Here is a 15,799-nt window from a genome sequence, read left to right as displayed (position 1 = left end):
GAAGTAGTGGCGTGGGGAGCTCTTGTAGGTGGAAACTCCTGGAATTCTAGAGTATGCCCATGTCGGATGATGTTCAATACCCACTGATCCGATGTTATTTCTTCCCAGCTGCTCAGATGTTGAGATATCCTGCCGCCCACTGGAGATACCAGAGGCGGAGGAACAGTTGGCAGAGTCAGGAGGCCGCTATTGACGCTTGCCAGCGTCTTTGCCCTGACGCCCCTGACGTCCACGAGCGTTCTGACGAGAGAACGATTGAGACTGTGACTGTCTCTGATAATATTGATTGCCGTACTGTGGTCTGTACGACTGCGACTGCTGCGAGTATCGCTGTTGTTGATAACCACCTCTTGGAGAAGTGAAGCCTCTTCCTCTCGCTCCACGGAATGGTGTCTTTCTATATTGTAGGTTCCCCAGAGCCCTTGCTGTCTCTGTGTCCTTCTTTATTCCCTGTAGGGTGTCATCGACATGTTTCCCAAATAACATGTCCCCATCAAAGGGCAAGTCCAGAATCTTATTTTGGACCTCTGGTCGAAAATAGGTCGCTCGTAGCCACCCCTGCCGTCGAAGAACAGCCGCGCTGCCCAGAGCACGGAAAGAAACGGTGGCGATGTCCATCGCACAATCAATCATCTCAGAAGAAGACCGTTGTCCTTCTTCCAGAAGTTTCCGAGCTTCAGCTCTAGGGTCATCCGCCAGTAATTCCACATAGTGCGCAACATCACTCCACATCTGGCGGTCATATCTTGCCAGAATCGCCAAGGCATTGGCCGCCCTGACCAACAAACTAGCCATAGAAGAAAATCGCTTTCCAGCGTTGTCTAACCTTCTACCCTCCTTGTCCGGTGGAGTTGTGAGGGTGGCCGAAGGATTCCGTGATTTCTTCTGCGCCGCCTGCGATATGACTGAGTCTGGTCTAGGTTGTCCAATCAAGCAGGCGGGACTGTCATCCGGAGCTTTATACTTTTTCTCCAAGCGTGGAAGTGTTGGAATGACTGTCGCTGGAGACTGCATCACCTTCTTTCCTTCATCCCAAATGTGCTCTACAATGGGAATCGAACGCACTGTCTTACGGTATGCCTCTTTAAAATCATACAAAAAACAATCCGTAGATGTTGCCGGCATGGCTAGCTTAAAGCGTGCCGTGGCTCTTTCCATCAAGCTGAAGAAACCTCCCACATCCGCCGGAGGTGAATCTACCGGGTCCGGCACCGGAGAAGCCGGATCCTGTGCTATATACTGGTTCCATTCGTTATCAGGATTCTGATCCTGGTTCTGTTCATCCTCATCCGAGGTATCATCCTGGACCTGTGTCTGCCGAGGATATTCCCTCTCCTCTTCCCCCTGTGAAGGGGCCACAGACTGAACTGCCATCACCTGAGGCTGAACATGCGCCTGACCTTCCACTGGTCGCGACCCTTGCCTGCTTCTATACTCCTCCAGCATTGCTCTCAAGTCCGTCAAAAGACTCATAGGCATTGTAACCGTGCCCTGTTGTGCCTGAGTTTCCTGGTATGCGACCTGTTGTTGATGTCGCTGCTCCTGCCCATAATAGTACTCATCATCCTGGTCAGAATCGTGGTATTTCAGATGCAACTGAGATGGGCTATATGCATCCCCATACATCTCATTCTCCGAGTACTCATCCTCATCCAACAACAGGGCTGGGGGTAATGATGACACCTTTCTAGGTGAAGTCATATCCGGCGTTATTCTCCTCTTCCTGGTGCCTCTATCACCTGCCGTCGACGGCATCTCCATAGTCTGAACCGTCGTCGACGGGACCGTCGACGAGACAAACTTCACCGTCGACGGGATCGCCATCGTCGACGGGCTCGTCATCGTCGACGGGTTCGTCATCGTCGACGGAACTGCCATCGTCGACGGGCTCACCCTCGTCGACGAGATCGTCGTCGTCGACGAGATTGCCACCGTCGACGGGATAGTCATCGTCGACGGAATTGTCTTCGTCGACGAGGTGGTAACCGTCGACGTAGTCATCGTCGTCGACGCTGTAGTCGACCCAGTCTTCGTCGACGGCATCGTCGTCGAAGTCCTCGTCGACGCTGTCGTCGTCGTCATCCTCGTCGTCGATGGATGGCTCGTCGATGTATGAGGAGACAAAGTCACCACAGAGGCTTTGGCGCCTTTTTTGACCACTGTTGAAGCCTCTACAGTTGGTTTCTTGAAGGACTTAGAAACTTTCTCCTGATGTGAAGGCCCAGCCGAGCCCTCATCCAGTTTTGCCTTCAGCACCTGAGGTGCTAGCCTTTCCCTCTCCTTTACACTCACGTGAGGAGATTCGCTAGGCCCGGGCTTGCCAGACCTATCAGAGGTCCCACGCAAAGCCTTTGAGGGGGGTTCAGATGAAACTTCCTCAGATGGTACACCCCTCTTCAAAGATGTCTTGGAAGATGATGATCTGGCATCTTCATCATCACTAGAAACCACTTCTTCCTTCTTTTCCAACTTTCTCAGCCAAAGAAGTAACCGACCTTCACGATCTCGAAGAGTCTTAACAGACATCATCCTGCATATCTTACAACCCTCTGGCTTGTGGTCAGGGTATAAACAGTATATACAATCCTTATGTTTATCCTCAGTATAAAGTCGTTTTTTGCCACAAGTGGCACAAGGCCTGAAAAGGCTCTTCTTTTCCTTATCAGCCATAGTAAGAATTTAAAGGAATCCTGTCAAAAAACAGCTTAAATAGTACCTCAACGTAGAAGTTAGAGCAGAGCTCTAAAGAGACTCCCTGTCATCAACGATGCGGTAGAAAATCTGAGGCTCTGAGCTTTCTCAGGAAGGTTCCACAGGGTGAGGCTAATCTGATTGGGTGCTAATGTGAGTTTGGGTCCTTTTACATAAGGACACCTATAGGCTACAAAATATAATGAGGCCTAGGCCTAATTTTTTACTTTTTACACCTATTAGGGTGTATTTACCTAAGTATATATTTATATATATATATATTTATTATTACCGAGGCTCCCAGTCCGACGACGGGGAATGATACAAGCAATGGGAATCTATGAAAGTTCCAATACTGGAGTAATAAAAACATTTTTGGGATTCAACGTTATGGCTTCTGTGTAATAATTGACTGGATGAAGAAGTATTTATCAAGACGGAGTGACTTGCACTACTGGACACAAGTTACAATGAACTACTGATTGTTGATGCAATATTTTGCAGCGCTCCCTATGTTGGTTGGGATTGATTCTGAAAGGAGACCGTTTAATTTCGCAAAGCACCAGGCAGGGAGACACATATTTACTCTCTGTGATTTTCATAACTTCTGATCCGCTGGAGTTATAAATACATATTTTGTTGTAGGCAGCATTTAGTGGCCAATTAATGTAATTTAGACGGGAAAAGGAGAAGCATCACATTCTACATGTACATAAAGATTATCAGCTGAGTGGTTCTAGTGGAATACCGAATGTAGTACTTTGATCTGTCATACCATCTCTTGTATTATATTAACTGACTTTGTCCATTTTTAAAAAAAGGAAGTGCATTTGCGAACAAAAAAGGAAATCTCACCTTCAGACTCATCTTTATCGCTTATGTCCAGGTCTTCATCTTCCTCATCCTCCTTTAACAGAATAATACACTTGTGAAATATTTAAAGTCTCAATAAAGTAAAAATGCTCTGACAGATGCTTAACTAGACACACAAAAAAATCTACAGAAACAATGGCAGCGAAAACTGAAAATATTGCCATGAAATACCCTCGGCTGAGCCTCAGGTCCAGAAAAGCCAGACATACACAGATGAAGAAATATACACATTCAGACGTGAAAACACCACACTCACTCACTGGTTTTAATTTTTTTATTTGCCTTATATGCAAATCAGAAAGAAATGCAGACTTCCTCGACAGTACCCCGTTTTCCCAAAACAAGCTATTCATCCAAAATGTGTCTTACCTAGTGGACTTTACCAAAATTCCCCAATGGTAAATTGGAATGAGATCAAATATTCTTGCCTCTCCTGGAGCCCATGCCTCCTAAATATGGCCTGCATAACCCAACGCTCTATGCCTGCCCTCAAGGAAAAATACAGATGTATTACAGTGCAATGGTTAATGGATGAACTGAACAATGCAGTTCAAGGGCACACTTTCGACAAGTAACATAACATCTATGTAGTTTCCGGATGTATACATGTATGACTTCATCCCAGGAAACAACAAAAGCAGAGATATTGTTCTGTTCAGACCAAAATCCTCTCCATGTCTTTAAAACCTGTTTCACACTGTTCGATCAATTTTCTTCAACTGCTTTACATTAAGAACCTACTGCAGTGCTTTTATCAAACTGTACTCAACAGCAGATCTTCTGAAAACTGGTACAACCCATCAATCCCCCCCTCTCCCCTAAAGCTACAAAAAAAGGCAGCAACCACTCCCTCTTACTAGGGGATGGAGTAACTGGAGGTGGTCATGGATTAAAAGGTGATAGATGAAGATCATTTTACATGAATCCCTGTGGTGACTGCTGTCTACTAGTCATCCCTGTAATGGTTCGACCAGTCAACCATTATTGGGTTCCTTGTTTGTCCCTAAGCACACACTGTGTAGTATTTGTACATTTAAGTGGAATGGAACCTGTGCCCATTTAGGAACCTGTCTGCATATTAAACAAGCCGGTGCACCCCAGCAACCCACCTCACAAGGGTTGATGTGATAGTCTGCCTTCCACTTTGTTCAGCACACACAACTGCAACTGTAGTAGAGAGAACAAGCATGAAGCAAGCGGTCCAGTAGGGATGTACAGCTGGAGATCCCCAAAACAATTCACGTAAAAAAAAAGGTGAATAAAAAAAAATGAAGGAGGAGGGATGAGCAAAGGTTAAGAGACTTAGGAGAGGCATGCGCTGCCAGAAGTGCTAAAAATTAATGAAATAAATGTTCCGGATGTCAGCAGAAGGACGCAAGTCATTAATCGAGACCTGGTAAACAAATGCTCCAGAAGAGGTACAAAAAGAATAGGAAGGAAAGCCTTTGAATAAGAAGCAGGGAAATGAGATAGACAAGGAATTCACCCAATGAAGGACAAGGGGCTGATCCATGCCTACTATATGTATGCCTTTTAATGTATTGAAAACACTAGGTCTCCAATAACAAAAAGCTAAAGCTGTGAATAGACAAGATAAGGCTATACAGGTGAGCAATATTCTAATTGCAGCAATCATCAAAATGGGAACGCAAAAAGAACCGCACTGCAGGCATCCCAGTGACAAATATACCAGATGTTCCAATAATGCCTCTATTTCACGTTAGAGGTGTTATGGCAAACAGGACAGCCAACACACCCAGAATCTTTTCCAACGTAGTGTGTACAAGGAATTAGTTGCAGGTGTGCTGTTTTTGCAAACAATGTTTTTGTAAGGTTAAAGCAGACCATTTTGGAGGCTGGAAAGCATGATGCAGTCACATGAAGAATCTGGAAAAATACTCAGATACAACAAATGCAGAAGTGAGAATCCTGCTTTGTTTTGGATCTTCCACTGAAACGTGGGGCATGTCACTGGTGTAGGAATTGTTATCTGCACACTGTTACCAATCACTCCCATGCAGAACACTCACTAATGATCAGGTAGTCAAAAAGTTGTTTCACTTTCGGAGGTGCACCTCTAAAAAAACTTTAAGGCGCCAGCTGTTCCGGTATGATTTAATCTGATGGAAGAAATGACAGCCTATGGGATGCAATTTAGCTTTCTTTCTATGATGTCTCACTTGCTGCTCTGCTAATGTTGTGGCACCAAAAAACAAGACTAGCAAATTAGTCAGTGGAGACCAGGCTGCTGAGTTTCCACGCAATAATTCCAAACAATTGTATCAACCAGCCTTTGGGCTCCAAGTCAACCAGTTGTGGGCTAGTGTCATTTTGAACTTCTTCAAAAGCCTGGGGTCTGCACAATGCTCTTCTTGGGGAACAGGAGGTAGAGGGAATATATACTCCCTTTCACTAGACCCCATCATGATTACAACGCTGACAAGAAACATACAAAATTCGATGGCGAGTACACTGGTATGATCTGCAGGAATGTGAACAAAAACTAGAGGAATGTGGGATGGAGGAATCTAGAAAGGGAGGGCGTAACAGGACTGAACATTCTGAAGGACCCATTGGTCCAAATAATCACACACCAGCTGTGAAGATAAAATTGAATCCTGCTCTTTAGTGACTTACATGGCAGCAGAGCATAAGGTGAAAGTAAAGTGGTTTGGCAGTGGAAGGAGTTGAAGAGGACGACGAATTCTGTATTTAAAGGTGGCCTTATCTCCTACCACAACATCTGTCCCTGGAACCACAAAATAACTGTGATGATAGTTCAACAGGTTGTGAGGCGCACCTCAGACCAATAACCAAGGCTCTTGAAATATTGGCAATGTACAAGTTACTTACTCTCAGTAATGCTCCTACTGATGGATACCCCATCAAATCGCAAATTTCTCATCTTGACTATTCGCCCATACACCGGCATGGATCCAGAGAATCTTACCCCCAATGATCACTTGTGCCGCTAGATGGTACTATGGTGTTTCGCTGTGACTCCATGCTACCCCAGAAGTGACAGAGCAGAGCTCAGTACGGATGGACATCATGAAGTATGTCCGACATACGGCTGACTCATTCACCACCTTGGTCGGCATACAGAATACATTCAACTTCCACCACCCAATCTAAACACACAGAGGTGTAGGTTGCAGATGATGGGGTGCATGGATCTGCCCTGTTGGTGAGACAGGTGGTCCTCCCGAAGGTGACCCAAATTGTCGTCAAACAACTGCTCAGGCACTCTGCACCCAGTCTAGGTCAATCAAGATGACCTGGGCTTGGTCAGCCATTAGTTTCCTGAGACCTCGAGGTAGGAGAGTTAGCTGTGGAAACTGGGACATCTTAAGTATTTTCGGGCCCGGGACTGAACATAATTTGGGCCCCCTACTCAGAACAAATCTGAATTATACGTTTGTGGCTCATTCACAACCTCTGCAACTATCTTGACATAATTGACAATCCTCTCCCTTGGCCAATCAAAATCTCTCCCTTGGCCAATCAACATCTGGGCACAACCCTGCAACAAACAGCTTCTCTCTGGCTGGCCAACACCATAAGAAAACAAATTGGTTATTTGAAATCTTTATACAGTCTAGGACTGCCACACAAGCCTAATGAGGGGGCCTTTTGAAAGGTGGGGGCTCTGGGATAGAGCCCAGTTTGCATATGCCTTAAAACACCTCTGGGAGGAAATGCTTACAAGAGCTGTGTAACTCATTTCAAACAGAATGCATCTGATGGAAGCCTTTGAGGGAACTCCAAGACACTAAACTTCAAACTATGTGCACTCTTGATGGTGGTGAACAGATCCGGCCAGGGTGATTCACACTGGTTGAAGACGCACTGCACTACTGTAGGAAAGTGCCCCTTTGTGCATGGTCCCCCCCCCTCCCTTGTCTGACTTTTGATGCAACCTGACTTGATGTACCATGGGTCCCTGCCAATCAGGTTCCCAGGGCCTGTGTTCTTTCCCAAGACTGTACCTTTGTATCCACAATTGGCACCTCCATGGCCAGCGGTAAGTTGCTTTTAAAAGGTACCATGGGTACCAAGGGCCCTGTGATCAGGGAAGGTCTCAAAGGGCTGCAGCACCTTTTGTGCCACCCTTAGCGGCCCTGCAACTTAACACAAACACACTGCAGGTTGTGTGTTTTGGTGCAGAGAAGAGTCGACATGGCACACATCCCTCTGTGCAATGCCTGCAATCCACAGCCTAAGGCCTAGGTATCACACCTCAAGCAAGATGCCCTAAGGTGAAGGTACATAGGCATAAGCCCTGTACCCCTACAGTGTCCAAGTCCATTCTTAGACATTGTAAGTGTAATAAAGCTATAAAGAGTTTATGGTGAGAGAGTTGGTTAATACGAACTCCACAGCTATATAATGGCTTTACTAAAAACTGGGAAGTTTGGTAGCAAACGTCTCAGCACATTAAACCCACACTAATGCCAGTATGGGATTTAATGTAAAAAGCACTTAGAGGGCATCTTAGATGTCCCCATGAAAATCGACCAGCCCTGGTGTGGTTCCTGGATGGCTGCCCACCATCTGCCACCACCAGACAGGTTTCTGGACACCTGGTTAGAGAGTCTTCGCTCTCTGGGTCCAGAAACAAAGCCCATCCTTAGCAGAGGTGTCATGCCTTCTCCTCCAAGGATGGGCTGGGTCCACGAAAAGGGAAACTTCAAAGGCCTGCCGCCTTTGGACGCTGTCCCTGCCTTTTGCTGCCCCCAGCAACTGGCTCTCACCAGTTCTGACCCCCACTTTGGGTGGGAGAATCAGGTGGAAATCAAAGCTAGGAAGAGAGGTGTGCCCACTTATGCCAACCACGCCCCTCAGGTGGGGAAGGTGAGGTGAAGCACACATCTCAGTCCCCTCCATCTTGAAGATGAGGAGACTCAGCCAATTGGGAAGAGGCTCATGCCCCCTCCCACTGGAGAGTGGCATTATAGGGGGTGTACCCATCCCAAGAAAGAGATTTATTGGTCCCGACATGCACATCCCTTTGAAGCCCATAAATCTAGTATTTAGGGGCGACCCTGAACCTTGCCTCCTCAGATTCGAAGAGGAAAGAAGTAGGAATGAAGGACTGATTTGCCCTCTCTCGTTTGTCAAGCCAAGTCAGGAGCGCCCTAGTCCTGGATTCTACCTTGTAGAGGCAGTGCTGGGTTGCCCGGGGACTAGTCCTGGCCCCATCCAACGCAGTATCTCTGTATTCCTTTAGCTTTAGCCTTAAAGTGTGTTGGACACCCTCTTGCTCCTGATCAGTAAGCTTAGATTCCAACTCCTAGATCTCAAACTCAGGTGTCTCAAATTGAGCCCTTTTATCCTTTTTATGTCCTACAATCAGCGAGTGGCCTTGTCCCTTAATCAATACCGTCTATACCGCCCATAGAGTTTGTGCAGAGTCTACTGAGGATTCGGTGAAGTAGTGTTCCGTGGCCTCACAAAGGTGTTCTTGGATACAAGGTATCTTGAGGTACCAAAGATTGGAGTATGATTCCTCGGCGGTCAAGTCAGTTTTGAAGGCCATAGACCACCCATATTGGGGAATGATTAGTGATACTCCTTGCCAAGAAGTTATCCTCCCAGAAGTGGGGGAGTTGGTGTGCCAGGGTGAAGTTATAATCAATGTGGGAAAGACTACCATGTGCACCTGAGTGGAACGTGAATAGTTTTGTTGTCAGATTGTGGAAGAACCATGTATCCACAAGGCCAAGAGCCAACAGAAAGTCATCCAGCGGGCGACGCGGGGGCCTCATCTGGCAAAATCTCCGCACATTAGCAATATGCTATGCAGAAAGTGGATGAGAAAAGAACTCAGGCCATAGAGCGCAATATTGTACAATCGCAGAGGGACGTAGAGGGAAATAATGTTAATCGATTTGACCTCCCACAGTTAAGACAGTTGAGATAACCAGTGGTGTAACCTGCATGGGCCACCATTTTGTATCCCCACCTATTTAGTGCATGATATTGGTTACCCTTGAGATTTGTTTCTTGGAGGAGAACTACCTCTGGGGGGTGTCACTTAATGTATTGCAGCAGTGACAGGGTTTTTTAAGCTAGTTTTTTCCCTTTCAATTCTATTTTTCCTATTTTATTGAAAACGTAGAACAAAGCTATTCAATACAACCATCAAAATGGGGGCGGGGGGAACAAGAAAAGGAAGAAGAAAAAGAAAAGAAGAGGGGGGAAAGAGGAGGGAGGAGAGGGCAAGGGAGAAAGCAGAACAGCGACGTTAAATAAAACACCGCATTGGAGTCTCAAAAATATAGACAGGTTAATGCAAGGGTACAAAACAGCTGCACATCACAAATCTTTGACATAGTGAGGGACAGTGTTCTGGGAGAAGACCCATTAAACACATGAGATGGGGCAAGCATTGTCGAACCAAGGGGGGAGAGAGACATTACAGAGAGTGCGAGCGGGAAGGGTACAACGTTTCACAATAAGGAACAAAGCCCTTGCGGATTGAAGAACAAAGCAGGGAGAGGAACCTGAGGGAGGTCATGGTGACACAGGTGACCAATAGCATGCAGAGATGTGATTACGTAGTATCCCTGTTAGGGCCCCAAAGTCTATCCGCGTTAATCACTGGGGTGCCTGCCTCCAATGTCAGAAGCATATACACAAAGAAGTGTTCCAGGGTTCCTGCACGTAGGTGGAAATATTTTACGTTCATGACTATCAAAGAAAAACCTACACAGCAGAGGCAAAAATAACAACTGAAGAAATTCAGAAAGCAGTTCCTTTCCACAGCTACACACATGCACAACTCTCCATTTATCCAGGTTTCATAACAATAACAGTGATTCGCCATTGTGCTTAAAACTAAATGCTCTCCACAAGAAAGAGTTGTCAAAAACCATTGCATTAAGTGAGCTAGGCTACAGTCACCAACCTTTTCAGAAGAGGATTCCTCTGATGCCTCTTCGCCCTCACTGTCAAGATCAAAAGGCTTCCTGTGCTTGGCCTTAGCCTGCATTCTCTCCAGCTCTCTGTGGGAAGGGGTGGATCCTTGTCTGTTGAGATCTTTCTCTCTCTCTGAAACAAGAAATTAGGAAATGAGCATGAGACAAAGCTGAATAAAGGGAAAATTAATTATCCTAGAAACTCCTGTGTATGTGGCCCTAATTTGTTGCTCACAAATGCGAATTTGGCATGAGCCTTTATCTTAGCAAATCAAAAAATTAAAGCTGCTGCTCCCAGATAAAAAAATATTCCTAGTAAGCGTGGCCTTCCAAACTGTTTTTTCCCTTCTGCGTAGAAAAAGTAAAATCTCTGTAAAACTGTTACTTAACTACATTCAGGAAGAAAACGACTACTCGCCTCTAACTACAGTTCTCTAGTGTAGGTTTGTTTCACGGTCCAAATGGTTGAATCATTCTTGTTGGGAGCACCATGGTACCATTTCAGTAGACGCTCCAAGGAAAGAGAAGGCTAGAACGTCTCAGCAATCCTGCTTAAAGTCTAATGTACAAACTCCAGATGTTCAAGAGTCATGACCTATAGTTCAAAGATGTGGAGTAGTGATGCAGAATCTTGTTTTGTCTTTCGAAAGTACAATGTGTCGTATTCCCAGAGGAATGGATGGAACTTCTGAGAGTTGATGGAGGTCTATGTACCTATACAGATGAGCCAGACTGGTGCAGTCAGGGTCAGCCATCACAACTCTCATGACATTGTTGGGAAGCCTGGGGAAGAGGAGGAAATGCATACGAAAATGTCTTGAACCATGAAATTTAAAATATCTCCCCTCGTTCCCGAATGCCACTGCCAGTTGTTTGATGGTGTCGCAAATAAATCCAGGGCTTGGTGACCTTTTTTGGGAAATATCATGGCGGTTCAGCCATAAACCAGTTTCCATACCCATACATAGGAGATGCTTCCAAGCCTGCTAATGGGTCAACTACAGTGTTCATGAGTACTCAAAGGTATTCTGCTTTTAGTATGATTCATTAAACTGCTGTCCAGTCCTAAATGAGCTGCGATTCTCAAACAAGTGGGCGCGATCTTGAACCACCCTGCATGTTGCTATAGAACACTGCTGAAGTGTGGCCTTTGCTTACCAGGCTGACAAATTCCTCAACCTAAGTCACAAGGATTGTAATCCCTTTAGAACTGCTGCTCTGACTTCCCGGACATTTATGTGTTGGTTCTTCCCTTGGATCATGCAATGAGCACTTGCTTCTAGTTCCTCAAGGTGAGCAGTCCACTGTTCTGGATGCCTTAGATGTCATGAAGAATTTTGATATTTGTGACAGAAAGAGTAAACACTTGGTGAAAGTTGATCGCTCCAACCACCGAGTTTATGCAGATTTGATTTCGATTCAGTCTAAACACCTTATCCATTGGATCCAAGGGCATGCAAACAATGTTGCAGAAGTCGCATCTGTAGCTGGCATTAAGGTACCAGTCAACAGCAAGGTGGCATTATTCCCAGAAACTACTTGAACAATCAGACAAATGTTTTCTACCATTGATCTGCTCTGCAAATGACTGAAGAGACAATTCTTTCCTTAAAGAGGAAGCAAAGGCTTTGCCAACCCTGGTAGTAAGGAGAACACCTAGAAACTGGATTGAAAATGGTTGAGTGCCAGATTCAAACTGTCACATTTTTTCCCTTGATCAGCCAGTCATCCAAATACAGAAAGATTTTAAAGCCAATACGGCGTGAGGAACACTGGCATTGGTGAATATCCATTGTGTTGTTTTGAGTACTTTGAATTGATTAAGTTACCTGTGAAAAGGTGTGTGCTCGCTGAGATGGGCGAGTTTGTTGGCAGCCTGGCTGTGGCGTGTGGCTCAAATAGCAGCTGACTGAAATGAACTGCATTGGTATTCACTGTGACTTTTTGAGCTCTGTCAAGGTTTGGCTGCTTATTTCTTAGCACCGCTTTGATATATGCCATTCATTAGGCCACAAAAAGTGTGTAGATTTAGACTTTGGAGACCTGGTTCTCCATTATCTCCACAGTGTACTTTGAGTATGGATATACAGTCATCACATCAAGCTCTTCCTTTTAATGGAAACCACAGCAACCAAGCCTCTCTGCCTATGTAAAAGCATGTAAGAAAACAAAATCAAACCCAGTGAAAAATAAATCCTTGTATGTAAATGCTTGGAAGTGGTTTGGTGCAATTTCAAATGTATTTTTTAAACAAAATGCTGGAGACAAAGGAATGGTTTAATGGAGGCAACTTTGGATATAGTTCCAGAAATTATATCTAATCAAAGAGCTATTAAGCCACCGGTCTCTGATGGTAAGCGAGCGTGTATGTTTTCAGAGCCCTGAAAGCGTTGAAAAAGCACCTTCATTGAAGACTTTACTCTCTCTCGGACATAAATGAAAGTTACTTACTAATGTAATGCCTTATCTGGTTGAGACTCCATCTAGCTGCATATTCCTAACCTTAAAGTTAACGCCAGGTGTCAGACTGCATCTGGCAACATTTTCGGGAGCAGTACCCCGGTGCATCTGTAGATGGCGTCGTTCGGCTCTGCGTGGCATTGTCCATGCTGAAAATGACAAGCCGAGTGCTTTCATAGGCGCCTCCACAATAAGTTGACGTCTGTTTCCTTTTGCGGAGCGCAAAGACAAAGAACACCGACCACTGGTGTAGAAAACTAGGGCCCTGAAAGGGGAACGGCCCTGAGCCTAGAAATCCATTTGCAGGGCCCGGAGGAGGGATGAGTCGGTATGGAATCTGCGGCTAGATAGAGTTTCTACTGGATAAGTCTTTGGCAAAAGTAAGTAACTTGATTATCTGATGGAGACTTGCAGACGCAGAGTGTGAGAAGTTGGCCTGGTATATGATGTTCACTATTCTAGTGAACACCTTGCACCAGTCCAAACAACCCTTATGGTGATGGTTGTAAGTCAACCTTATAGACCAGCTATCCTAGTGGTGGCGTGGACAGAACAGTCTTAGGCTAAAAGACTCTTGAGGGCGTGTAAAGCCAGCTGTTTTACCATATGCAACCCCTTGAATATCAAATGAAAGGACACCACACAGGATATATATAAAATATATTTGTATTTATTTACTAACACACTCCTCTGAACTCTTTATGAGATCAGAGGCCAAAGCACATAACAAGATACTTAGTCAGAATATGTTAAGTTGCACAATTTACAGTTAGGCCCTAGGGGCGAAGCAAACCATATATTAAGAAAGTTGTATAAGTACCACGTCACGAGAAAAGGAAAGGCCTAGGGCCTAGGGAATTGCTGGGGCTACACTATCGGAACCTTAGTTTAGAAGTAGGAGGCCCACAGGCGGCGCGTGCAGTGTCTTTACACACACGCGTGAGTCAATGCAAAGTCAATGGGAACTTAGAAGTTAGATTTAGAAGGATTTAGGACACTTCCGGTTTAACTAGGAGGAAACAACTAAAAACCTAGACACCTGGATAGTCAATACCCTTGGGAGCACAGAAGTACTCGCGTTACCTCACCCACGGACGGCGGGTGCATAGGTGTAAAGATGTGTCGGGTTTTGTCATTGAATCCTATGGAGCCTTGGAGAAAGATGCTGCAGGCGACCAGGAGGAAGATGTCCGGGTGGATCCAAGGGTGGATCAAAGATGAAGAGGACCTGAAATCAGAGGGGACAGAGTCTGGGTCACTAGCCAGTGACCGGTTGGAACCAGGATGGAACCAGACGATGTCGAGGAGCAATCAGGTGCTGTCTTGAAGCTTGTCTTAGCAGCCACGTGGACCAGGAGGCGTCGACGACGACCAGGTACTGGAGACGAGCTGTCCCACGAAGGTTCTCGCAGATGGAGGGGTCGACTTCCGGATTGGAGTCAACAAGTGTTGGCAAAGGCCACCCACGCAGGATACAACAAAGGCTTCTGGTGCAGACTAGCAAGGTCTGAGGTGCTTCACCTTTGCAGGGAAGCAAGGGCCAGTCTGGAGCAACCAGACCAGCGAGGTGGTTCAAAAGGATTGTCGTCACAGAGACTACTAGCCAATGGGCCAGCAACCGGACAACGCGTCGAGCAGAACACAAGCAGAAGGGCCCCACGCAGAACTCGTGGAGTGCTGATCTTCGGTGCAGGTGGAGCTCGGGTTCGGGGTTTCTCAATCCCTAGTGCACAGCTTCGAGGAGGCCTCAGGAGCTGCACAGTTAGCAAGTTGCAGGCTTTCCAAGATGTCCGGTCCCACGTGTCTCATCGCCTCCACGGATCTCAGCTCTGCTGGAGTCGTGAAGAGAGGTCTCAGAGAGGTCTAGAAGTCTGGGTCTTGTCAGGCTCTGTGCTCGGGTTCCAGCGGGAACGTCGACAAAGCAAGCTGTTGATTTGCTGGATGGTGCCTGGTTGCCCAGGGTGGTCACTCCTTGGCCACAAGGGAGATTCTTCAGTCTTCAGCAGAATGTCGAAGGTCCAGAGTTTTGTGTCAAGTTTCGATTCAGGATTAATCTAAAGTCTCAGGACTCAGCTCCTACCTTTATACAACTAAAAGGGGCCGGATTACTTTCTAGGTCCCTCCTATGGGTGGGACCAGGAAGGGGGGTGGTTACACCCCCTTTCCTTTGTCCAGTTTCACGCCAGAGCTGGGGCTGGAGAGCCCCAGCAACCGGTTTGAACTGGGGTATGCATGGAGCACCTAGGGTGCTCCAGGCAGTGTCTCAATCTATTCAGCCCTCCCTGTCCCAATACACAAAGTCCTGTCTGGGGTGGTGCTCGCACCTCCCCCGGCAGGAAACCTATTGTCCAAACCTCCGTGACTGGAAGGACTCCCAGCAGCAGGAGGTCAGACTTGTGTCTGTGGCAGCAGCGTCCATTTTGTGACGCTGGGGCTCTGGTTAACTTTAACCGGGATAGTCAGCAACAACATGTCTTCTCCCTCTAGAAGGGTGGGATGCTACCCCGTCGCCAGAACTGGCGAGGGGGTAGTATTCCAAAGCGTATGACACCTTACACGACATGCTTTGATAAAGCCAAACCAGACATAGCATTTAACCGCGATGTTCATAATGCACTTAAGAGTATATGGTATGGCAATATCATAGAACAGCTATAAGGACATGGTTCCGAAAGCTGCAGACAGGCTCAGCTCGTGCTAGAGCACTATCTCACACATAACCAAGCACTCTGCCTCCAGGATTGTTAAGGCCTGCCATAGGAGTGACTTATAGGTTACTATGTGTCTATATATAAGTAGGTATAGGAATACCATACCTAAGCAAGGGGTGATTACACGACCTTGCCCCAGCTGAG

At 46.2% G+C, this 15,799-nt stretch overlaps 1 protein-coding gene across 2 annotated transcripts in view; it reads right to left on the bottom strand.

The window, feature by feature from the left end:
* SETD1A (SET domain containing 1A, histone lysine methyltransferase) overlaps positions 1-15,799 on the bottom strand; it is a 1,239,111-nt gene that overhangs the window by 466,568 nt on the left and 756,744 nt on the right. For both annotated transcript variants that reach the window (XM_078652474.1, XM_078652473.1), the window contains exons 12-13: positions 10,475-10,617; positions 3,547-3,598 (exon numbers count right to left, since the gene is read on the bottom strand). In XM_078652474.1, coding sequence (XP_078508600.1) covers positions 3,547-3,598; positions 10,475-10,617 — 195 coding nt within the window. The remainder of the gene's footprint in view (positions 1-3,546; positions 3,599-10,474; positions 10,618-15,799) is intronic.

This window comes from Lissotriton helveticus, chromosome 7 (genome assembly GCF_964261635.1).
Source record: "Lissotriton helveticus chromosome 7, aLisHel1.1, whole genome shotgun sequence".
Taxonomy (NCBI): domain Eukaryota; kingdom Metazoa; phylum Chordata; class Amphibia; order Caudata; family Salamandridae; genus Lissotriton; species Lissotriton helveticus.
Note: the sequence above shows the minus strand (reverse complement) of the source record. Positions and strands in the feature narration are given on the sequence as shown.